We start from the raw sequence: 26,062 nt of genomic DNA, 5'->3' as shown, positions 1-26,062 counted from the left end.
GGTTGTTGTGAGAAGAGATTTTTTTTTTAAATCTTGATTTATTATTGTTATTATACCATCTTTTGCATTAGTGCATTAAAATGCAGAATATTAACAAACTGGAAGATTTTATCATTTACATATTGATACATAAATACTTTTTCTTTTCAATTTAGATTCGAAATTTACAAGATAATTAAACTTTACAATAAGTTATTATAAAACTAAAATTTTTAATCACAGTTAAGAAATACATTGTGAAAACTATTTGTATTAAACAATGCAAATATAGTTATTATTCTTTTCAAAAATAATATACATTACAAAATATAATAAAAACAAATGAATTATGAAATAAATATAATTATTACTAGTTTGTAGCTACATTCACATAACTGTTTCAAATTATTACTTTATTACAATAAAATTTTTTGTGATCTTTTTTAAAATTGCTAATGATTATAAATTTCATATACGGATGAATTATTATATGCAACTGATCGAACGTCGTCAATTATTTAACGCAGACTTTATCACTTGATCTAGAATTTATGATACCCTGGGCACTAAAAATTTATTTATAACAGTTTTCTCGATAGATCTTACTTTAAATTTAAGTAAACGTTCATACGTTTAAAAATAAACAGCATTTCACATCAAAACCGAATGTGCCAAATTAACATTTCTCCAAAATTTTCTATTGTCTTGAATATATTTCATAATATTATTTTCATACTCTGTCATTTACAGTCAAAGAAAACACATTACTTGTTTTCATCTTTCTATTTGAAAACTTATAAATATCAAAATTATTGAAAGAATATTTATAAATAACGTACGATACCTTTCAATAAAATTAATATAACATTTAAATAAGTATTTATAATTTAGCAGAGAGAGAGAAATGATTACTGCAAGAATATAATATTGTTAAATTAGTTAAAATTATAAATTCTTTTGCCAAAAGAACAAGATTTGGGATAAATACATAAAAAAAAAGGAATTAAGAAACAACTAAACATGCAAACATCTAAAATAAACTAAACAAAATGCAACTTGTAAGAAGTTTAATATTACAGCTAGAAACTGAGAATGATAAATTAAATATTAAACCATTATTTTGAATTTATTGATAATTGACGATATTGAAAAATTAAATAAATATCCTAGAAAAAGAAACGTCTAGATTTAGCTAAGAAACTTTAATGGAAAAAATACAGGTTTTGCTCAAATAAATGCTTTTTTTCTATTTGATAATGATTACTTTGTTAGAAATTACAAAGAATCAATTAAAGAACAGTGAAATATGAATATGTAAAAATTTATAAAATTCTTAGTAAATTATATTTTAATAACTTTACAGTTTATATATGATATCATCAAATATTTTCATTGAATTTCTCAATAATGTTGTTTTCCTCCACCATCAGATTTATTTACATTAGAGTATAACAAATATTTTCTCTCTCTTATAAAGTAGATAAATTTAAGTTAAATAGCTTAACAACTTTTACGAATGATTTTTCAATTGGTATATTCTATAAAATGGAAATTATTATGTCGAATATAAGAGGTCCCAGGATCTTCAAGTAAACCCTGGGAGATATGTATGTTTCAAAAGTAAACCCCTAGAATTTAATTGTGGAAATACAGTCATTAAATCAAAGCACTTTCAATACTGATTCATCTAATGCAAACCAATAGTGTACTTACTTATTTTGAAAAAATTAAACTAATGCCGTATTTTAAATGGATGTATTCCTAAAAACCTACATAAAAATTTTATGTATGCACACAAATACATATACACATTTCAAATGAAATCAACTGACAATAAAGGAACACAGCCATTATGCCTGAGACCTAACTTACCCAAATAAAAGGTTTGGCAAATATAGATAAGAGACAATGTTCTCCATGCATGAAATATCTTGTACCAACATTTAAAGTTTAGGATGATGAAGTTAAAGATAATACTAGATAGTCTACACATCATAATTTTTGAATTATATTTTAAATTCAATAGGAAATTTTATAGGCAAATGATACATGTCCCAATTGGATCACCCATAGCAAGAACTTTGGAAGAACTGACTGTGAGAAGAGTGGATGTGGACATACTGACACAATTTGGGAGTAAAATAAAATTTTACATAAGGTAGATGCATAACACACAGGTTATTTGGAAACAACCAGTACATATAGGACATTTTATACAGAAGTTTTCAAATAGCTCCTTAGGTTTAACATTAAGAATAGAGCAAAATGTGGATAAGAAAAGGCATATAATGGTTAAATAAAGATACATCAAAGAGAGATCTTCATACTACTTTACATTCTGCTTGACTCTCAGAACCTGTATAAATACAAAAAAGCAGTTTTCAAAACTATCATAAGAAGAGCATTTCAGTTGGCCTTCAAATGAGAATTTCTTTAAGTTACAATTCTTAAAAAAATCTGGAAGAAACATGGATTCATCAATAAGTATTGGAAAAAGATGGTCTTAAACATAAAAAATGTAGCATCTAAGAAAAAAATACAGAGCAGACTGAGAAAAAAGCCCTTTACATTATATAGACTCATGGTGTCTCAATCTCTACAAAACCTTAGAGAAAGTATGAAAAAAAAGGGTATTTAAAAGGAATCCTATCCTTTTTGACTGTTTTAAGAATGAGAAAGAAATATAAGATGTAATGGAAAAATTGGGAGTATATATATTTATAAAAGAAAAATCAAAAAAGCAAACATATTACATTGGAGCAATGAGGAAAACCCTGAATAGCAGACTCAAAGAGCATTTAGATGATTGTATGAAAGACAAAACGATAACAATCTTAGCAGAAATGGCATCAAACAAAAGAAAGGAAATTATTTAGAGAGATATCAGCTTATTGGAGGAAATAAGGGATAGCAAAAAATATCAGAATGGCTGTAAAGATATGGATACTCTGTGTACTTGGCATTACAGTAGATACTGTAGAAGTCAAACTGTTTTCTCAGGTTGGTCTCCAGAAAGTGATGTCTTAATATAACTTTCACATTTTGTATGAAGATTGATTAAGAATTTGTTATCAAAATATTTGAGAAATCTAACTAATACACAACTTTTTTAACTGACTTTCTGAAAAACAGCATTAAAATCTTTAGGAAAACAATACTGCTATGTCATTTATGTTAAATAGAGATAAAGTATAAAAGTACACAAATAATTTAATTTAATAATGAAATCTTTACTTCTATCTTTAGTTTTAAACATATTTTAAAAATGACTATCTTTATTTGCTTTTCCACCTTAATTCCGTAAAAAGGCACGTTAATTTTTTTATTTAAATCCATAAATTATTTTTCACTTTTCGAAATCTATAACTTAACAAAATAAGTTCAAAATTTATCAAACAGAAAATACACAAATACAATATCTTGAATAAACAATCTGCTCTTTCCACCTACCTCTAGTCAGATTACTCTATATCTGATTATTAAATTAGTATTATTATAGCACAATTAAATGGCAATCATTCAGTTTATCAAACAGAATTATAACTTCTAAACAAATATAGTTTAAAAATAACAAGATATCTTGATGAATTTCAAACATAATTTGAGAATAATTATTATAAATTATATAATAGTCAATTTTGTAAATTAACCCTAGAAATAAATATGATTCAAATGCTGTATTTATTGTATCTAAAAACTATCAAGATATTAAAAAAAAAAAAACTACTTTAATCAACAAATCAAATAAATGTCACTATGCAAAGAATTCCAAGTACTTTTAATACTCCCAGATCATCATCAGAGAAACTTAATCATTAAACAATACACCAGAAACAAAAACTAGAATTGTAAAACAACTTAAAATTCAGAATAATTCCAAATTTCTGCCATATTCCAAACTCTCAAATAAACAAACTAAAGCATCACTGCATTTTATGGTTTCTATCATGGTATGGTTATTCAGATACACTTTAAGAGCCACTGCAAATGACAGCTTTGCGAGAGCGTAATGTTACAAATGTGCGCTAGCACACCCGATGACGTCAAAGGCCCCGCATCTTTCTTTGCAACCGCATGGTTATGCCTTTGATAGCACAAAGAAAGGTGCAGGGCCTTTGATGTCATCGGATGTGCTAGCGCACGTTTGTAGCATTATGCTCTTGCAAAGCTGTATTTTGCGGCGGCTCTAAGACTACAAAACCAATACCATTTTACTGGATTGTTTTTTAAACTATAAATTTTATAAAGTAAAAACTAATTTTAACAAGTATTACAATGAGAGAGAAAAAAAGTTTAATTTTAAATTTTAATGTTTTATAATAGATGAAATTTGTTACATTTTAAATTTAATTGTTATACTTATTCAGAATTTAAAGTAATTTTAAATGAGTTACTGACGATGGGACGTTGGTCTCAAAACATTGATTTGAAATGTGTACTAGTTTGTAGATTAGATATTATATATACATTTTTATAAGAGTTCTCCATTAAAGTAGTAATTTTTGGTTTTATAATCTTGGAGATTGGCATTGTTTTTATGATGATTTGCATATTGATAAAATTAAGTTTCTAATACTAGTATTTTAATAAATCTGAACTTGTTTTAATGATCCATTACTTTAAAAACTGTACTGACAAGTAAAGCATTCATTTTGTTTTCCTCTTTCAAATCCATATAATTTTTAAGGATATAATGTATTATCAAGAAAATACATTACATATAAGTCATTCTTATTTCACACTTAACAATTTAGTAATTTATAAAGGTATAGCCAAATGTAACCTGATCAGGGGTTACCATTTGTACTTGCCTTGTTTCTGGAAGATGATTACTCTAGAAGCACTGTATGCTGGGTTATCCAATTGCTGTAGCATTTATTTCTACAAAGATGTGGTGAAGAAATAAAGCTAATTTACATATAATATTCAAGTAAGTGCAAAACTGAATGCATTCAAACACAGTGCATGGTAATTTGTTTTTAACAGCTGAATGAGTTTTGCATTTGAATAGTTATCAGCATACGGCAAAAAGAGTCTATGGTTATACATAACCATTGATTTGGAAATAATTGGGACAACAATTCCTGTGTACATCATTTTATTGCTCCTTTAGACATTTAATTTTATAATTTATCATTTTTATTATTTATTTTTCTATTTTATTACATTTATTTTATATACATGAATACTTATCCTCACACTCATAATTCAAAAAGAGTGAGCAGCAGACAAAAGGAGACTACAATCCTACAAATTTTTATTTATTTTTTTTCTTATTTTGTTTTATGTAATTTATTGTATTTATTAAATTTATTTATTTGGTATTGCATTTATATTATTTATTTTATTCTATTCATTACATTTATTTTCTTTTTTTTTTTTAAAACCAGATGATCTGCCAAATTACTAATTAGGCTAAGTTAATAATTACATATGTAGTAATAAGTCTACAGCAGAGATGGAGAACCTTTTTGAGCCTGCATGCCACATAGTAAGCATACTTAGCTTTAAAGATATTTATGCATGTCAAAGTTTCAGACTTTTTTCCTTAAATATTTAAAACAGCATTTTTCAGAAAACAAAAACAGCTGTTTTCCAAAACAAAAATGTTTGGTACACAGTTTAAAAAAACTGTGTACCAAACATTCTGTTCAAATATCTGTAACTGATAAAGCCTTAATAAATAAGTACTTTTACTAGAAAAAGCCTGTAACATTTGAGTTATAGATTAAATTATTGACTTGTATATAATGTCAGGATCTCACGTACTTAAATCTGCTGAAGTTTAACGTGTGTGATTATTGTATTTAAAAGAAATCAAGTTAACTTTGAAGGTTTTTACATAAAAGAAAAATGTATAAAGTCAGATTAAGTTAATTTTTTTTAATTAGTAATTGGTTCTTTGGACTTGACCAACTTATACAATGAAAATGTACTTTCATGAATCAAAAGTGCCAATGAAAAATCACCATACTTTTATTCTTCTATAAAAGTTTATTAACCCAATCTTATAACAATATGCTGTAAAACATAGTTATGTTTTGTTGGAAGTAAGACAGAATTGTTGAGAGAACTTATCATACAGGAACACAGTTTTTGTAGTAAACAATGTATGATAAGTTCTCTACAGCAATTCTGTCTTACTTCCAATGGTCTAAAAAGAGAGAACAAGAAGTAATCAAGTATTAATAGTTATGTTTATTTATTGCACAGTAATTGATGTTCCAGGTTATCACTTTTTGATAAAGATACTAAGACAAACTAAACAGCAGCATTCATCAGGTACCATAACAAAAATGAATTTTATTTTCATTCATTGTACAAATAATAATTCTCTCTCCTTAGCACACTCATTTTGCAGATAACCAGATCATTTAAGGTACATACATCAAAACAATTTATTAAAGAACATAACTTAAGTATGACCACTGAAATAAAGAGCACATTCCATTTCCTCATGTTTCTTGTTCAGTATCTTTATATGCTCGTTTTGCTGTGCTACAATCAGAAACAAAGATAACCACATATAATACAATTCACAATAACAAATAATAGATTTCAGGATGGAAAAATATAGAATTTATATTTCTATAGAAATTACAGTTTTTTTTTTTTTAATTTTAACAGGCCATATTATCTGCAATTAAACAGAAAATAATGCCACAATCACCTTGTTGGCAATGCCTAATATACAGATAAGAACATTTTTAAAAGAATTTAAGATATAATTATTTATATTACAGTGCTCTTCCTGTTATTTTTATGGATTCACCACTGATTTAAATATTTTGCTTACATTTGACATATATTAATTTTCATATGTATTTTTTGTTATATGTAATTAATAATCATTATATATTTATGTTGTTTTTGTTTAGTTTAAACTTGAATTTTTACTTTTTTGCATCAATTTAAAACACTTTATTTTAATTAAAAACATGCATATATTTGCATTAATGAAAATACAATGTATTAAATTATAATGTATATTCTGGCCTATAAGACGACTTCTTAATCCAGGAAAATCTTCTCAAAAGTCGGGGGTCATCTTATACGCCGGGTGTCGTCTTATAGGACAGGTACTGCAGTCGGCTGGGACATCCGGGGTATGGATAGAGATAGAGCAGTGCTGTACTCGGAAAAACACGCATCTTTCACCCATCTGGCCCGCCCTTGTATATATCCTATTACCGTACCTCTTACTCTGCCTCTCAGATCTCGCTCCTGAGGACTGCAGTTAAGCAGCACAGGCACGCATGTGCGAGATCTGAGAGGCAGAGAAAGAGGTACAGTAATAGGATACAAAGGTGGGCGGGCCAGTATAAAAATGTCCAACAGTCAAAACCCCATCATGGCTCCACCAGCAAGAATGAAATATGAAGCCAGTTTCTAACTTAAAATTGTAAACTTTGCCATGGAACATAATAACTGCGCTGCTGCAAGACAATATGGAGTAACAGAAAAGATGGTTCGGGACTAGAAAGAAAATTAAAAAGCATTAAAGAGTATGCCAATGATGATTTTTTTTTTTATTTTTATTTGGTGTGCATTGGAAGAGGGGTAGTCTTATACGGCGAGTATATCTGAAATTCTATATTTTAACTGTAAAAGTTGGAGGTTGTCTTATATGCCGGAATATACAGTAACTATATTTAAAAATTAATTTTTATGCCAAACTGCATTTCAAGTCTTGAGAATTCTCATGACATGAAAATGAAATGTCTTGAGTTCTGAGTAAAGAACAAATGAGACTCCAAAACACTAATTATTACTGATTATGTATACAATAATACAATACAGCTTGATCCTCATGCCAAATATCAGATAAATGGAAGGAACACTCATTGAGTATATCTCAGCGTTAACTTGTTCTTTATTACAGCTAGTGCTTTCAACGAACTTATGTTTGCCATCACCAGGTGAACAAAAATTTAAAAATAGAACACAATGTTCAAACATGAGTGGAACCCATATTATTTAAATTAAAATTAAAAACCATTATGAGCATGTTACAAACTTTGTTTAGCTCTATGTTATGATGTCATGTAATGTATGAATGGATATAGACCCACATTAAAGGCATGATAGCAGATGTATATCATTATTTAACTTTTTATATAGGGCAACCGATACATTGGGCAAGTCAAGTGTAGAAGTGTTGCATGGTTCCAAGGTTGTTGTGAGAAGAGATTCCCATATAAACACGAGTTTCTGGTCGCTACAGCATCTGAGTAGCGTTGTTTGAGCCCATAATGAGTTGTAGCTCTGTTTGAGCACTTTTTTTGGAAGCTCTGGTGTGTTTACCTTTCACTACATCATCCTGGTGCTCAGCTAGGTGGCTAGCAAGCATTTTTGTTGTGGCCCCACTATATCTCATGTTCATCCCTGTTACGGGATTCTCCAATGGTACAACATAAGACTCCTAAATTTTCAAAGGTGAAAAATTTATCCCAATTGTTGCAGATGAGTCTGCACAAATTCGGTAGAGAAGATAGGGGCAGGAGAAAGTTATGTTGCCTGAATATGTGGCAAATGTGTATGGAAAGGAGTCTGAGGTACAGTAATGGCAGTTGAACTACTGTAATCTCTCTCTTGTTACATAGAGTTGTGCTTGGAAATAGAAATTCCCTGGTTATACATAAATAATTTTATACCTATTAATCAGATTAAAAATGAATATCCACTGTTCAGCACTAAGATTATGCAAAAGTACATAAATATTTGAAATTAAAACTAAATACAGTCTCTTCTGTTCAATGTGTCTTTCTAACAGTTCCTAAAGTGCAAATTTTGTTTACATGTAATAGATAAATAAGGGAATAAAATAATCACATGCAAAATTATGTTAGCTCATAAGGTCTGTTTTATATTTATCCAGACACCTACCAATAACAACTTAATAATGAAATCAGTGAATTGTTTAATATCAATATATACAAACAACATTTATTTACTACAGTTTGATGTAATACAATAAATGACAAAAAACTTATGGTACCATTGCTTTACAGATATCAAAATAAACTTTTAAATTTATCTGGATAGTTATTACTTTCCACAAATTAAACTAAAATACAATGATATTATGTAAGTAATGCACAAATTATGGGCAACTATCCTGTGACCTAAGAATCTGTATATGAACTGAAATTTTAAATATGGGGAAGAAAGAAATAGACTTACCTTGGGGCCACATAATTTATAGAGGACTCTGCATAAATCGTCTGTTCTAAAAGACAGAAGAAAGCTACCAGATGACCATTTAATGCCCAATACAAACAAGGAAGGCTTAATTGGGCATGCAAATACATGAGATGGAGCAATGAATGGACTGAAATACTGTTTAATGGTGAGAAGAATTTTAATCTGTATGGCTCAGATGGTTGGGCCTATTACTGACCTGATTTACGGAAACAGCAAGAGATGTTTACAAAGTGGTAGATCAGTGATGGTGTGGGATGACTTTGGCTTTAATAGAATGACAGAATTAACATTTATAATCCAGAAATGTATTCAGAGGATTATCAAAACATGTTTCATGATCATTTAGTGGAATTTAGTCATTTACTCATGTTATTATGGCCCAAATTTGACTTTCCAACAGGACAACACATCCATACACAATTTTAAGTCTACAAAATCACGGTTCAAAAACAATAATATAAAAGTTATAAACTGGCCTGCCAGAATTCAGACCTAAACCCCATGGAAAATGTTTGAGGTATGCTGGCAACAGCAGTTTAAGAAGATGGGAAACAGTTTCAAAGCATTAATGAGCTCAAAGCTACAATTGGCAATGCTTGAGAAAAACTGAACCTTGAATACCTGCAAACCTTAATAAAACAATGCCAGACAGAGTGTTTGACATTATTTGGTGACACAGTGACAATACTGGATGGTGACTTTGTATGCAATGCTGAGATTCAGCATCCTGTCCAGATAAATTTGAAACGATTCATTTTGATAAATTTCTGTTTTTGATATCTATAAAACAACAGTACCATATGTTTTTTTATCATTTATTATATTATATCAAACCTCAGTAAATAAATGTTGTTTTTGTATGTAACAGACTTTAACAATGCTTTGCCTTTGTTGTTAATTAAGTTGCTGTTGATGGTTGTCCAGATAAATATGAAACGGACCTTATGTGTGTTTTTTCTGAAGTGACTATGCTTTGCACTATTAAGTAACTTCACATAAATATATAACAATGCTACTCAATAATATATGGTGACTTGTGGAGAAATATACAAAACTCATACATACACCGTATCTTCTTTATTTTAATCCTATGAAAGAGAAATGTCACATTTTTGTGTTGTGTCACATTCTCCATCAGTTTTGTGACACAACAGAATGATTCACCATGTCTAAAGCTGAAAGTAACAGCAGTAAATATAACCACCAAAGTTTCTATAAAATTTGTTTACGAGTGGATTAAAAATTAATAATTCATGTCTTTGCAACGAACTTTAAACAATAGCATAATCATTTTGTGGCTAGATATAGCTTTTACTCAACCAGGTCTCTGCAATATGAACAAATGTTCAACACATCAGTCACAGATAACAGTAATAATAAACGATTACTTTTTTAATTCTTTGTTATTCACATAATATGTTGGTTCATTGTAGTTTTAAAAAGAAACTACAAAAAAAAGCTGAAACAGTATCAAAACAAAAAGGGGGAAAATACCATAAATGTATAGAAAAGGCATTAGATTAAAAATATCATAAACTTTCAAGAAATCGTAGATTTTTTTTAGAGACGTCATATTATATTAGAAATAATATATTGAAGATGATAAAAAATATTTAAAATTAAAAAAAAAACATTAAATGTTAAATANATTAATATTTATTTCTAAAATTCTGTACAGCAATCCCTTGGTCAACAAATATTCTATTTCATTTTCCCCTTTTTAATATTCTACTTGATTTCCTTAACTAAAATAATATACTGTGTGTACTACTTTATCAAAAAGAAAAAAATTCTCTTTCATAAAATTGTAATTCAAAAATATTCTATAAAGAAAATTATCATTATCAGAAGTTATAGCAAATAAAAGACAAAATGGTCTGAAAAGTACAGAAATAACCCAGCAAAATTATATGTTGGAAATATGACTAGTTAATTTAATCAATTCATTTTACACAGTTCATCTTATGATATTTTATTAAAGAATTGTTTCTTTTTACTGTCATTATTAGTAACTGAAGAGAAATAAATGTCGGAGCAGAACAGAAAAACTACTCATTTACTCTCTTATTTTGTAATAATAATCTCGCTAGGCGAACAAAAATCATCCCACGTGACAAAAGTTCTGAATAAAAGAAAATACTAAAAATCAATATCATATATAAACTTGTAATTATTTAATGACTTACTTATAATAACTGCATATACTACTGAAGTGTTATTACTTTTGGTGTTCCTTTTTTGTTGTTACGGTATTCATGTTTTAGCATATTTAATGAAAAATCTTAAGTTTTCTTTAGGGACATTTGAAATTATAATTAGGAAAATTAATCTTTTAATTTATAAATCGTCATCTGACAAGGAATTTAAGAAACAAGTAAAGTTTGTTAACTAAAAGATGGCTGTACTTATCAAATTTGCTTAAATATTTAATAATCTTAAAAATTAAGAATCAGTTTGAAAAGTTGTTATTATATATGTTACAGTCAAAACGCGTTTTTAGTTAGAACGCGTTTTAACTAGTTGAAACTAGTTTATACTAAATGTCTTTGTTAAAACCTGTTTTGTCTAGCTAAAACTAGTTCTAACTCAAATTCATTTTTGACTAGCAGTAAATTCTAGTTTTAACTAGACAAAACAGGTTTTGTCTAGTTAATTTACTGCTGTACATGTTTTGATTTTAGATAAAACTAGTTTTAACTTTTAACATTAGTTAAAACTAATTTTAGCTACATAAATATGTTTTGGGGAAATAAATAAAGTTATGTATAGTGATTCGGCGGAAGATACTTAACATTTTGCTTATGAAGGAAATTACAGCGCTAATTTGGGTTTAGGAGCCCTCTAATGAAAATATCATATTCTGGAGTATGTTTTTCAAATAAAACTTTGGAGTTTATTTTAAAAAATTGTATACNAGAATTTAAGATATAATTATTTATATTACAGTGCTCTTCCTGTTATTTTTATGGATTCACCACTGATTTAAATATTTTGCTTACATTTGACATATATTAATTTTCATATGTATTTTTTGTTATATGTAATTAATAATCATTATATATTTATGTTGTTTTTGTTTAGTTTAAACTTGAATTTTTACTTTTTTGCATCAATTTAAAACACTTTATTTTAATTAAAAACATGCATATATTTGCATTAATGAAAATACAATGTATTAAATTATAATGTATATTCTGGCCTATAAGACGACTTCTTAATCCAGGAAAATCTTCTCAAAAGTCGGGGGTCATCTTATACGCCGGGTGTCGTCTTATAGGACAGGTACTGCAGTCGGCTGGGACATCCGGGGTATGGATAGAGATAGAGCAGTGCTGTACTCGGAAAAACACGCATCTTTCACCCATCTGGCCCGCCCTTGTATATATCCTATTACCGTACCTCTTACTCTGCCTCTCAGATCTCGCTCCTGAGGACTGCAGTTAAGCAGCACAGGCACGCATGTGCGAGATCTGAGAGGCAGAGAAAGAGGTACAGTAATAGGATACAAAGGTGGGCGGGCCAGTATAAAAATGTCCAACAGTCAAAACCCCATCATGGCTCCACCAGCAAGAATGAAATATGAAGCCAGTTTCTAACTTAAAGTTGTAAACTTTGCCATGGAACATAATAACTGCGCTGCTGCAAGACAATATGGAGTAACAGAAAAGATGGTTCGGGACTAGAAAGAAAATTAAAAAGCATTAAAGAGTATGCCAATGATGATTTTTTTTTTTATTTTTATTTGGTGTGCATTGGAAGAGGGGTAGTCTTATACGGCGAGTATATCTGAAATTCTATATTTTAACTGTAAAAGTTGGAGGTTGTCTTATATGCCGGAATATACAGTAACTATATTTAAAAATTAATTTTTATGCCAAACTGCATTTCAAGTCTTGAGAATTCTCATGACATGAAAATGAAATGTCTTGAGTTCTGAGTAAAGAACAAATGAGACTCCAAAACACTAATTATTACTGATTATGTATACAATAATACAATACAGCTTGATCCTCATGCCAAATATCAGATAAATGGAAGGAACACTCATTGAGTATATCTCAGCGTTAACTTGTTCTTTATTACAGCTAGTGCTTTCAACGAACTTATGTTTGCCATCACCAGGTGAACAAAAATTTAAAAATAGAACACAATGTTCAAACATGAGTGGAACCCATATTATTTAAATTAAAATTAAAAACCATTATGAGCATGTTACAAACTTTGTTTAGCTCTATGTTATGATGTCATGTAATGTATGAATGGATATAGACCCACATTAAAGGCATGATAGCAGATGTATATCATTATTTAACTTTTTATATAGGGCAACCGATACATTGGGCAAGTCAAGTGTAGAAGTGTTGCATGGTTCCAAGGTTGTTGTGAGAAGAGATTCCCATATAAACACGAGTTTCTGGTCGCTACAGCATCTGAGTAGCGTTGTTTGAGCCCATAATGAGTTGTAGCTCTGTTTGAGCACTTTTTTTGGAAGCTCTGGTGTGTTTACCTTTCACTACATCATCCTGGTGCTCAGCTAGGTGGCTAGCAAGCATTTTTGTTGTGGCCCCACTATATCTCATGTTCATCCCTGTTACGGGATTCTCCAATGGTACAACATAAGACTCCTAAATTTTCAAAGGTGAAAAATTTATCCCAATTGTTGCAGATGAGTCTGCACAAATTCGGTAGAGAAGATAGGGGCAGGAGAAAGTTATGTTGCCTGAATATGTGGCAAATGTGTATGGAAAGGAGTCTGAGGTACAGTAATGGCAGTTGAACTACTGTAATCTCTCTCTTGTTACATAGAGTTGTGCTTGGAAATAGAAATTCCCTGGTTATACATAAATAATTTTATACCTATTAATCAGATTAAAAATGAATATCCACTGTTCAGCACTAAGATTATGCAAAAGTACATAAATATTTGAAATTAAAACTAAATACAGTCTCTTCTGTTCAATGTATCTTTCTAACAGTTCCTAAAGTGCAAATTTTGTTTACATGTAATAGATAAATAAGGGAATAAAATAATCACATGCAAAATTATGTTAGCTCATAAGGTCTGTTTTATATTTATCCAGACACCTACCAATAACAACTTAATAATGAAATCAGTGAATTGTTTAATATCAATATATACAAACAACATTTATTTACTACAGTTTGATGTAATACAATAAATGACAAAAAACTTATGGTACCATTGCTTTACAGATATCAAAATAAACTTTTAAATTTATCTGGATAGTTATTACTTTCCACAAATTAAACTAAAATACAATGATATTATGTAAGTAATGCACAAATTATGGGCAACTATCCTGTGACCTAAGAATCTGTATATGAACTGAAATTTTAAATATGGGGAAGAAAGAAATAGACTTACCTTGGGGCCACATAATTTATAGAGGACTCTGCATAAATCGTCTGTTCTAAAAGACAGAAGAAAGCTACCAGATGACCATTTAATGCCCAATACAAACAAGGAAGGCTTAATTGGGCATGCAAATACATGAGATGGAGCAATGAATGGACTGAAATACTGTTTAATGGTGAGAAGAATTTTAATCTGTATGGCTCAGATGGTTGGGCCTATTACTGACCTGATTTACGGAAACAGCAAGAGATGTTTACAAAGTGGTAGATCAGTGATGGTGTGGGATGACTTTGGCTTTAATAGAATGACAGAATTAACATTTATAATCCAGAAATGTATTCAGAGGATTATCAAAACATGTTTCATGATCATTTAGTGGAATTTAGTCATTTACTCATGTTATTATGGCCCAAATTTGACATTCCAACAGGACAACACATCCATACACAATTTTAAGTCTACAAAATCACGGTTCAAAAACAATAATATAAAAGTTATAAACTGGCCTGCCAGAATTCAGACCAAAACCCCATGGAAAATGTTTGAGGTATGCTGGCAACAGCAGTTTAAGAAGATGGGAAACAGTTTCAAAGCATTAATGAGCTCAAAGCTACAATTGGCAATGCTTGAGAAAAACTGAACCTTGAATACCTGCAAACCTTAATAAAACAATGCCAGACAGAGTGTTTGACATTATTTGGTGACACAGTGACAATACTGGATGGTGACTTTGTATGCAATGCTGAGATTCAGCATCCTGTCCAGATAAATTTGAAATGATTCATTTTGATAAATTTCTGTTTTTGATATCTATAAAACAACAGTACCATATGTTTTTTTATCATTTATTATATTATATCAAACCTCAGTAAATAAATGTTGTTTTTGTATGTAACAGACTTTAACAATGCTTTGCCTTTGTTGTTAATTAAGTTGCTGTTGATGGTTGTCCAGATAAATATGAAACGGACCTTATGTGTGATTTTTCTGAAGTGACTATGCTTTGCACTATTAAGTAACTTCACATAAATATATAACAATGCTACTCAATAATATATGGTGACTTGTGGAGAAATATACAAAACTCATACATACACCGTATCTTCTTTATTTTAATCCTATGAAAGAGAAATGTCACATTTTTGTGTTGTGTCACATTCTCCATCAGTTTTGTGACACAACAGAATGATTCACCATGTCTAAAGCTGAAAGTAACAGCAGTAAATATAACCACCAAAGTTTCTATAAAATTTGTTTACGAGTGGATTAAAAATTAATAATTCATGTCTTTGCAACGAACTTTAAACAATAGCATAATCATTTTGTGGCTAGATATAGCTTTTACTCAACCAGGTCTCTGCAATATGAACAAATGTTCAACACATCAGTCACAGATAACAGTAATAATAAACGATTACTTTTTTAATTCTTTGTTATTCACATAATATGTTGGTTCATTGTAGTTTTAAAAAGAAACTACAAAAAAAAGCTGAAACAGTATCAAAACAAAAAGGGGGAAAATACCATAAATGTATAGAAAAGGCATTAGATTAAAAATATCATAAACTTTCAAGAAATCGTAGATTTTTTTTAGAGACGTCATATTATATTAGAAATAATATATTGAAGATGATAAAAAATATTTAAAATTAAAAAAAAAACATTAAATGTTAAATAAAAAAAAATAGAATGAAGAAATTTATGGAATCAGCAGTTCAATTATATCAAGCATTTACATAAGCTAATTAAAAATAATCTATGTGAAAATAAACTTAATGGATGCTAACATAATTTTCTTTATTAAAACTAGATTAGGTCTTTGTACTTCTTACCATTGAGTTATTAATTTTTCTGTATTAAAAGTTCCTAAACATATATATTTAATTTCAAAACAAATTTTTAAAATATAAGATATTAATATTCACAGATAAATTTTTAGAAGTTTAGAAATAACAATAAAATTTTATAAATGAAAGGTTATGGTGTGACATAAGATAAAACTAATGATCAAATGATAATTCAGAAGTAGAAAAATAACTTAAGTAACTTTAGACATATAATTCTTAAGTACTATATAAATCTGTTCGAGCCAGATGATCTGTCAAATATCAGGATGTAGTAAGATTAAATTAATAAGTTGTTGATTAAATATATTACGGATAAGTTGAGTTGTTTATACAGCATATAAATCTGTTCATATGTAAGTAGTATTAATGTAAGAATATAGTTTTGTGAAATGCATTTGGCAAATAATAACCGTTTCCTTCAATACACAGACTGTTTAAAAACTTTAGAAATTAAGCTCGAGTTCTGGAATTAGTCATCAAATTCAGTGCTAAAGCTAATAACATTAATTACAAACATAATAGGCAATTTATATGTACTATCGACTCGTATTAATACAAATTGCTAGTGGAATAGTTACTTTGCTTTATCAAAAATCCATATTAATGATTATCAAGGTCAAGATTATATAGTTTAGGGAGTTAAGGTTTAATAGCCAATTGAAATTGCTAAATTATATTTTGAAATAAATTACTAAAGTTAAATAAAATTAAATTCATTTACAAGAACAAATTACTGTTCTAAATGATTTTCATATCAAATGAACATTTATTTATTGTGACGTCGTCACATGGGCTGCAATTTTTAATTTAAAATATATGCTCTCGATTTCAGTAGTGTCTTGCCCCTGTATATCATAGTTTTCCTATCATGCCAGTTACCTATCTAACTCCATTGTGGAAAAATTTCTGAATTTAAATAACATGACTTCAGTCCAAACCAGAAGTATGTATATAGTTGATCAAGCTTTCCATATCTGGTCTCAACTTTCATCTGTCTCTGTTCTTGAGATTAAGGAAAAACAGACACACACACAGATATGCCAGTGGAAATTTATAGGTCTGACAATAAAATGATTATACAGTATTCATCATTAAAGTGTGAAGCAGTGTATCAGAGTAATTAAACAAAACAAAATCTGCGATTTTGTTTTGTTTAATTACTCTGATACACTGCTCTTGTTTCAACAATCTTTAATTACTCTGATACACTGCTTCTTGTTTTCAACAATCTTCAACAGAAAAACAAAATCTGCAATTTTGTTTTTCTGTTGAAGATTGTTGAAAAAGTATAAAATATTTTTTTGATACCAAAAGAGTAAAAAAAAGGACCCAAATTTGGTGCAAAGTAACGAAACCTGGAATTGTTGAATGCACTCCCTGATATGCAAACTAGTACACCAGTGGCGTGCCATGACATTTGATGATAGGGAAGCTGTTTCTGTAAGAAGCCGACTTCCAGGGGCAATCAGTTAATTCTCTAAATGTATTTTTAATAGATTATTTATCTGACGTACTTAATAAATAAACAAGTTTGATATAATTACTTCTGTTACTAGATTCAATAGATTCCCTATGCCCTCTAAATGCCAATTGTTGCTTTGATAAAAACATATAACATCTATTAATTTAGATAAAATATATCTATTAGCCGTAACTATCTCGTTATAATTTTCAATATTTATTTTATATTATTTACTAATGTTAAATTCTATTCCACTTTGATTTCCAAATTGCTTCAAATACGAAAGAATCGACAATTTTTTGTGTCTTTTGCCAGCTAAATTGTCAAAGCCATTCTTATTCCACACACTAATTTCATTCGAAAATAGTACGCAAGCCAACAAAACAATTTTTGCATTTTTATGCATTTTACAGAGCCATTTTATCGTGAAAATGTCGAACAAATTTTTTTATTGAAGTGTTTATATTTAACTTAGGCATTGGCCTTTCTCTTTTAATAATGTTTTCTTTTTCATTATATGATCTCGAGCCAAAACTTTTTTAAAATAAATTTTCAATATCACAATTACATTCCGAATCGCTAGCCATGATATAAGGGCTAAAATTAAAAATAAAATTATAAAAACTTACTTGGTGAAATAAAATGTGTGGTGGATATACATACCTGGTACAAAATATTCTTCAATTGTATGAATATACTTTTAAAGAAAATTATAATTAAATATAGCTTTGTAAGGAAACATACATAAAAATAACATAAAATATTGTTTACTCTTTAAATCTTAACCACTTAGTCAAATAGCTCCCTACGAGTGGGATCAGAGACGACCTTGGTAGATGTGCAGTGCATGCATGCATGCCAAATTCTGAGGGTGCCGATATCGATTAATGTCAAATGCCTCTTTTGTTGCATCACTAGTATATCTCAAAGAATGCAACAGGGTTGTTGAAAATTTTACACGTTTCTCACCATAGCTGTAAAAATCTAAATATGTTAAACTTAATAGATTGTCCGTCATTTGTTTTCTAACTAATACATTTTAGAACCAGATATTGTCCATGGAAATTTCCAAAATTTACAACTTTTCAGTCACTCTCGTTGAACTGAAAAAATTTCTGTCTTTATTACATCTAATATTTCGAAGAGATCAGTCTCCACTGTACTCGGCTATAGATTGGTTTGGTTAAGCTTTTGTTTAAGTAAAATTTTGGCTTTTTCATCAGGCTTTTGTTTATGTCCCCATTCCCTAATCACTTAATTATTTAACTACTTCTTAAGTAGTAATAAGTCGAAACCAGTTACTTTGTACTTGAATATTTGTAGTCTCGGGAAAAAAGTGGAAAGACAAATTTTTATGACAACAGATATGTAAATCGTAAATTTAAGGAAAATAAATTCTAGAGCTTTTTCTGTACCTNGAATATTTGTAGTCTCGGGAAAAAAGTGGAAAGACAAATTTTTATGACAACAGATATGTAAATCGTAAATTTAAGGAAAATAAATTCTAGAGCTTTTTCTGTACCTCGTGCATCTCTCATTCATTAAATTTAGTTGTAAATGATGCTGTCAAAGTAACAGTTAATTTTTTAACATTATATAAGAATTGTTCACATTTTTTTCTACATCCCCTTAAAGATGGGATATACGAAATCGTAATATCACTGGTTTAACATTGAAATCTGTGAGTAATATAAAATCGGAAAGCAGAATAAAAATATCAAATATTTTAATGGATTTTTTTAAACTCCTGTCAACTATACAGATCTATCATAAAAACATACCAGTAAATTCTTATTGGTTGGGTTAAGTTATAAATCTACTCGTGATTCACGTAATCGGGCGAGGGCGGCCAAATATCTAGCGGGCAGGCGGCTAACAGCCCAGAACCGGTCCTGGATAGAATTGGATGCGGTATACGTGTAGCATCCACCCAAGGTCCTAGGCTCCCACTGGCTAAACTGGGTGAGGTTGGTGTTCTGCAAAGCCATGCACAAATCTGGCTTTTTGGATGCTGACAATACAGCGCTTCCACTCCACCACTAATATTCGAATATACAATAGCAATCTTATCTTTTTTCTCACGTGTAGTATAAAATTTGTAATAAGATACATAATGCAATTATAATGAAATATTGTGCGATTATTTTCATATAATTAAAATTAATATGTATTTATTTTTTAGAAAATACAAGGGAAGCAGTGCATCCACCGCTTCCAATGACAGCACGCCACTGTAGTACACATTTGTACAAGACCTCATCCATATAAAGGGGTGGGCATCTTTATACTTTAACCCCTATTTTTGAATACAATAGGCTGGTCTGCTAAAACAGGAAGTTTGAATTGCTCTACAGAATGAATCCGTCTTTGCTTACTGTGAGAAGAAAATCTATTCTATTCAAAATGGAAAATGTATTACAGTACCATTTTTCATTTTTTACATCAGAAAATGTAAAAAGCAACCATTATTAAAAATATGTTATTTCTTGAAGTGTTTGTGAAGTAATTTGCAGTTTAGTTTAATGAATTCTGGTAAAATTTTTATTTTATCATGTGAAAATTAACATTGTGACAATGGCATTTTGCCAGGTCAACAGCAAAATCTGCTTTATTGGTGTTTGTTTTAAGGTGAGTCAAATGTAATTTAATTAAATAGTTTGTCCTAACTTGTATACTAATGTTTATAAATATCAATATTAAAATAATGAATAAAATTAAAAAATAATTGGAATGTCATTTTCATTTCCTACTTAATGGCATAAAAGTTTATTTTAAAAAACATTAACAGCTGTTCCTCAATAATACTTTAGACGGGGTTATGTTAATTCATAATATTACATATTAAGATTATACACATACATACTGTAGATTGTGAAATTAACATAAACATGCCTTTCCTAACACACAGGATAATTAGAAAACAAATCTTTATAATGAAATAACTGAAAGAATTTAAATAATAAATAAAAACAAAAAATCAAACAGAAGCAAACAACAATAATTCAAACATTTTAATTTCATATCTTTACTTCCCTGGCCGTTATATATAACAGAGGGAAAGAATGGCAATCAGTCAAAAAAATACCCCCAGATTTTCACATTTTTTAATTCAGGGGAGCTTGAAATGTCAAGAAATGCAAAATAATTCAGGATTTTTTCTGTATGTATGGATGGATGGATGGATGTTAGTGTGTGTGTATGAAGGGAGCATGATTTTTTTTTGCCCTCTTTGAAGCTTAAAAACTCCTGTGTTTTTTGTCAAAAATTTCTGAAATTTTACAGATAAGTTTGTTTAGTAGGGAAATTGATGCTATTAAATTTTGGTCATTAAAGGTCGAGGGGTGGCGAGATAAAGGGGGACGTGCGTATCTTCAGTAGGGTCTGACTTAATGACAATTTCATTCGTTATTAGCATTCACAAATTTTTTATAAAACTTATCCGTACCCTCAAAATTAAGCTTTTTGCCACTTAATAATAGTTAAAAATATAAAAAGTTTTTCAGTTTTTCAATAAAATATCATAACATATGATGCCACCAAATGTCGCTGGGAAAGTTAAGCAACTCATTGCTGGATTTTTTACAACTTTTATTGTGACAAAAGTAAATAGAAAGATTTTTGATAAATTCTTTTTATGCATTTTAATTTATGTATGAAATGAACTTTGACAATTTTTAATTTCTTGTCGCACAAATATTTTTAAAAAAATTCTGAAATTTGTATTACAATGAATATTTGTAAAAGTCATTGATTATGAAGAATGTGTTTAAATGAAACATTTGTTTTTAATTTGTAAAATATGAGAATTATAAAAACTTCTATAGGAAAAGACATTTCCAAAAATACCAGAAAAAATCAAACTCGAAATAAAAAATAAAATCATAGGAAAAGACATTTCCAAAAATACCAGAAAAAATCAAACTCGAAATAAAAAATAAAATCAAGAATTCTTACAAAAATACCAGAAAAAGAGCAATTTATTACAGAAAGAAGATGATAACGCAATCTAATGTTCAAAATTTGTTTCAAAAATCTTTTTACTTTCGGCAAAGTTGTAATTTACTTCACTCGACAAATCAGTCTGCTGATTTAATGTTTGCAGTTCGACCACGTAGTAATTAGAGAACTGCTAGTAAATATGGAACAAATATTTCTAATACAATATATTTGAACGAAACAGAAATAATAAATTTTATAAATATATTATGTAAAAATTAAATAACTGAAATTTTACAAATGAAAAAAGGTAATGAATATAATATCCCAACATATTCATTCACAAACAGCCGTAACACAAATTTCAACCAAAAAATTTTTACTGCAATAAATAAATAAGAGAAAAACAGATTAAATTCTGTTACTTAGTTCACTCAAACATTCACATCCACAATGCATATTTTATTTCTACTCTCACTAAAATACTATTTTGTTTTTCCATAAATCTTAACAAAGTATCATTCTTTTTTTTTTGGTTATATTCATATTATGATAACAAACTTGTCGCAATAATTAATATTTTTTTATTGATGTAAAGTCAAAGATCAAACTAAGAAGACAGGTTTTAGAATTATCTTTTAATTAAAAACAGTAACATAAACTATGTTTTAAGCATTTAATCCGATGCCCCTATTGCAACATCACTTTCCTTTGGATTAGCTTACATAAATACTTAACCATTAATATACCAACCTCATAAAGTTTCTTCATTCTTTTTTTATTCCCTTTATTTATACTGCAATGGTTTTACTTTATTCTTGTACCTATAATTAAATTTAGTAGTTTTAAATTCCTATAAAATATAATTAAGTTTTGTAGTTTTGTATTTCAGTATTTGATAACAATTCATGTTCAGTTTTAATTTTTTTTTTCTGAAGTCTGACAGACAGACTATTGAAGAGCGCCTGTATTTATTCCATTAAATATTCTTATTAATATCAATTTTAATTTGTCAATATATATAAAATGATTATTGCTTACATATTAAATTTATTTTCACTGAATTTTTAAACATGTTATAACTAATAAATATACTTTAGCAATCTACTTCTCTTTCCTATCTTCAAAAATATAGAAATACAAGAATAAAAAAAATTATAATTACAATTCATATAATGCTCTTACTATGATTTAAATTATAGTAAAAGCATTAACTTATTTACCTATGATGGTAATTATAATATAAAATTATAACTACTCGGTTAATAATTTGCTATTATCTTCAAATAACATATTGACACTGACAGACATTAACATATAATGATTATAATTTTATATTATATTTATATAAATAAATATAATTTATTATTATATAATATACATTAAAATTATCATTTTTACAGACTGAGAAACAACAACTTTTCTGACGTTACTTTCACGACTATATAGAAATTAAATAAAGCAGTGAAAATAAATTTATTTATTTAAATTGGATCTGATACTCATTTACTTGACAGACTAAATGTTTATCACATTATTATTTAGAAGTTTTAATTAACGTCGTATTTAATTTTGTAATTTACCGAATAAATGCTTAATGTACAGTTTATACATGCGTATGTATCCAATAAAACAAATAATGAGCCTACGGATTGTGAAAGAATCAAATATAAAGCAGCTATTTGAAGATTTTCTTCATAAAAATCATTATCGAGTGGTTTAACGGTATAATTTCTAATGAGAAAAGGCACTAGAAGATGATAACGACAATATTGAAAGACACTACTTTAACAAATCCGTTAAGGTATATTTTTGTTTGTAGCAGATGTTGGACTGATGATGATAAAATCAAGTATTATAAATTTTATATTTTTTTTTATTTTAAACTTAAAGATATATTCTAGGAAAATTACAGAATTACAATGTTAATTCAATTTAAAATTTTACATTTTCAAAACCATCGGAAAATAACTATGTCTTAAGATACTATCAAAGTAATGAATATTAATATCAATATATTATTATTATTATTATTATAAATTATCATATCTGCATATTATTAAATGTTATATAACAATATATAACATTGTTACATATATAATAATATGTAATATACATTGTAGCATAGTGTTTAAGTCAATTGATCAAATTTTCTTTTGACGTGGTAATTAAAAATTAATATTTTGTTTAAGCAAATATGTCACTAAATAAGCAATTATAAAGATGCTAATTTTCAAATTTTAATAATTAATAATAGAAAATAAAGTTCATTAATTAATAGTAAAAAAAAAAATGAAATATAAATGATTCTAAATTTGATTTTACTAAATTTAACAAAATTTCTGTGTGAAATTATATCAGCATTAAATTTTAAATTTTGATAAGATTACGAAATAGTTATATTTATTTCCCTATTTCCTAAATGTAGTAAATAGAATAAATAATTTTCAAATTATAGGAATAAAATAGATTTCAACGTTTAAAATTTAATAAAATAGAACTTTTCAAGAATGAGGTAGGTATCATCTGTTGTTCACACAAGAGAATTCTCTCTCTTCATTATTGTGAAAAAATAATTTATATTTTTAAAATGAATTATATAAATTTATTTTAATCCAATTATTTGGATTGTTATCGATTTATCTTAGTAAAATTGTCTGGTAATTACTCGACGATTGTTACCGACGTTTCTAGATTATTGGTATTGAATGAAACAGCTATTCTATTATAGTATTAAGTAAATTTGATGTTTTATAGATTAGATAAAACTCTTGAACTGTAGCTTCAAACTAAGAAAAGAATTTGTAACATATTTCATTTGAATAATATTATAATTTGCTATGCATCAATTATTTTTGAATAATTGACTAAAATTACATTTATGGCATCTTAATCTTGTTCTGAATCTAACATTATTGTAAAAGAACAGTGACATTCCATCAGTACTGGACTTACCGCTTTTCCAGGCCTTGCCCATGACCACACATATCCTTCCTGACATGCTGTAACCACACATTCATCCCTAAACACCAATGCAGTCAATCGTTCATGAGCTATTTTCTTGCACACATGTGGTTCCAACATTGGTACTTCATCTAGCCGAGGACAAACACGAGTTCCGATTAGCTTGACAGGATCATCCAACATTTTATTTTGGATGGATTTGTTTAGGCTATTTTTGTCACTATTACGAGAAGCTAGACTGAAGTTCCTCTTGTGTTCTTTTTCATGCTTTTTTTCTTTCTCCAAACTAGAACTTTTGCTACCTAAACTCAGACTAGGTAATAAAGCATTACCATCTAATACTGGTCCTTCTTTTGGACAACAATTAGCTTGGGCATGTCCAACATTATTACACTTGCCAAGTGAAACTAAGTGACTGGAAGGGCTGTTCAGAAAAATACTAGTTCTAGTCCTTCCTAGTGGCTGTTTTAAAACATCTTCAGTTAAATCCCAAAGGCAAATTTGGGTATCTTGACTCACAGAACCAAACCTATATGATGTGATATTTAATGATCTGTTTTCAGTGAGTGAGTTCCTATTGCAAGTTGTGTTTTGTGAAGGTACCGTGCTGACGCTATTTGACCTACTCGATGTACTCATAGCTGCTCCTTTAGCAGAAGAGTCATTTGAAGTACCAGAAGCAAGTTGCTGTGCTAATTCTTCATCACTACCACTAAAGTCTAGTCCATCAAAATCACCATAACTAGTTGTATGGGCATCAAATGCCACTACACTTACCCACGATTTATGTCCATGACCACGAGCAACAACACGTTTCTCATGAAATGACCAGACTGTCACAAGATCATCTTCACCTCCCACTACTACATATTTACTATCTGGACTCCAACAGACACAAAGCAATCCTCCAAAATAACTACGAATAAAACCTACTAAATCCATGGTGTCATAATTAAAAACCCTCATAAAACCATCCTGACTAACTGTAGCTAAATATTTGGAACACGGAGAAAAGGCAAATTCATTCAGAGAACCTTCACCGATAACCCACCTATACAGTGGGTTTCGAGTACTTTTAGTTTTACATGTATACACAGCAAATCCTTCTCCTTGTTTGAATAATTGATAATGAGGCGTTGTTGTACCACATGGCAAATCCTCCTTATATACATACATCTGTCCACTGCTATGTGATACTAAAAACAGATTAGGTGATCCTGGTATCCACTTGAGGCAAGTAACTTTAGTTTTGTCTATTAGACGCTGTAAATATTTTAAAAAACATTAAATTAT

At 28.8% G+C, this 26,062-nt stretch overlaps 1 protein-coding gene across 1 annotated transcript in view; it reads right to left on the bottom strand.

Moving 5' to 3' along the window:
- Window positions 1-26,062, bottom strand: part of LOC111622307 (WD repeat-containing protein 20-like) — a 68,049-nt gene that overhangs the window by 21,441 nt on the left and 20,546 nt on the right. The window contains exon 3 of the mRNA XM_023364667.1: window positions 24,761-26,032. Coding sequence (XP_023220435.1) covers window positions 24,761-26,032 — 1,272 coding nt within the window. The remainder of the gene's footprint in view (window positions 1-24,760; window positions 26,033-26,062) is intronic.

The sequence above is a fragment of the Centruroides sculpturatus genome, unplaced genomic scaffold (genome assembly GCF_000671375.1).
Source record: "Centruroides sculpturatus isolate CEXI.00-Female unplaced genomic scaffold, Cexi_2.0 scaffold337, whole genome shotgun sequence".
Classification (NCBI taxonomy): domain Eukaryota; kingdom Metazoa; phylum Arthropoda; class Arachnida; order Scorpiones; family Buthidae; genus Centruroides; species Centruroides sculpturatus.
Note: the sequence above shows the minus strand (reverse complement) of the source record. Positions and strands in the feature narration are given on the sequence as shown.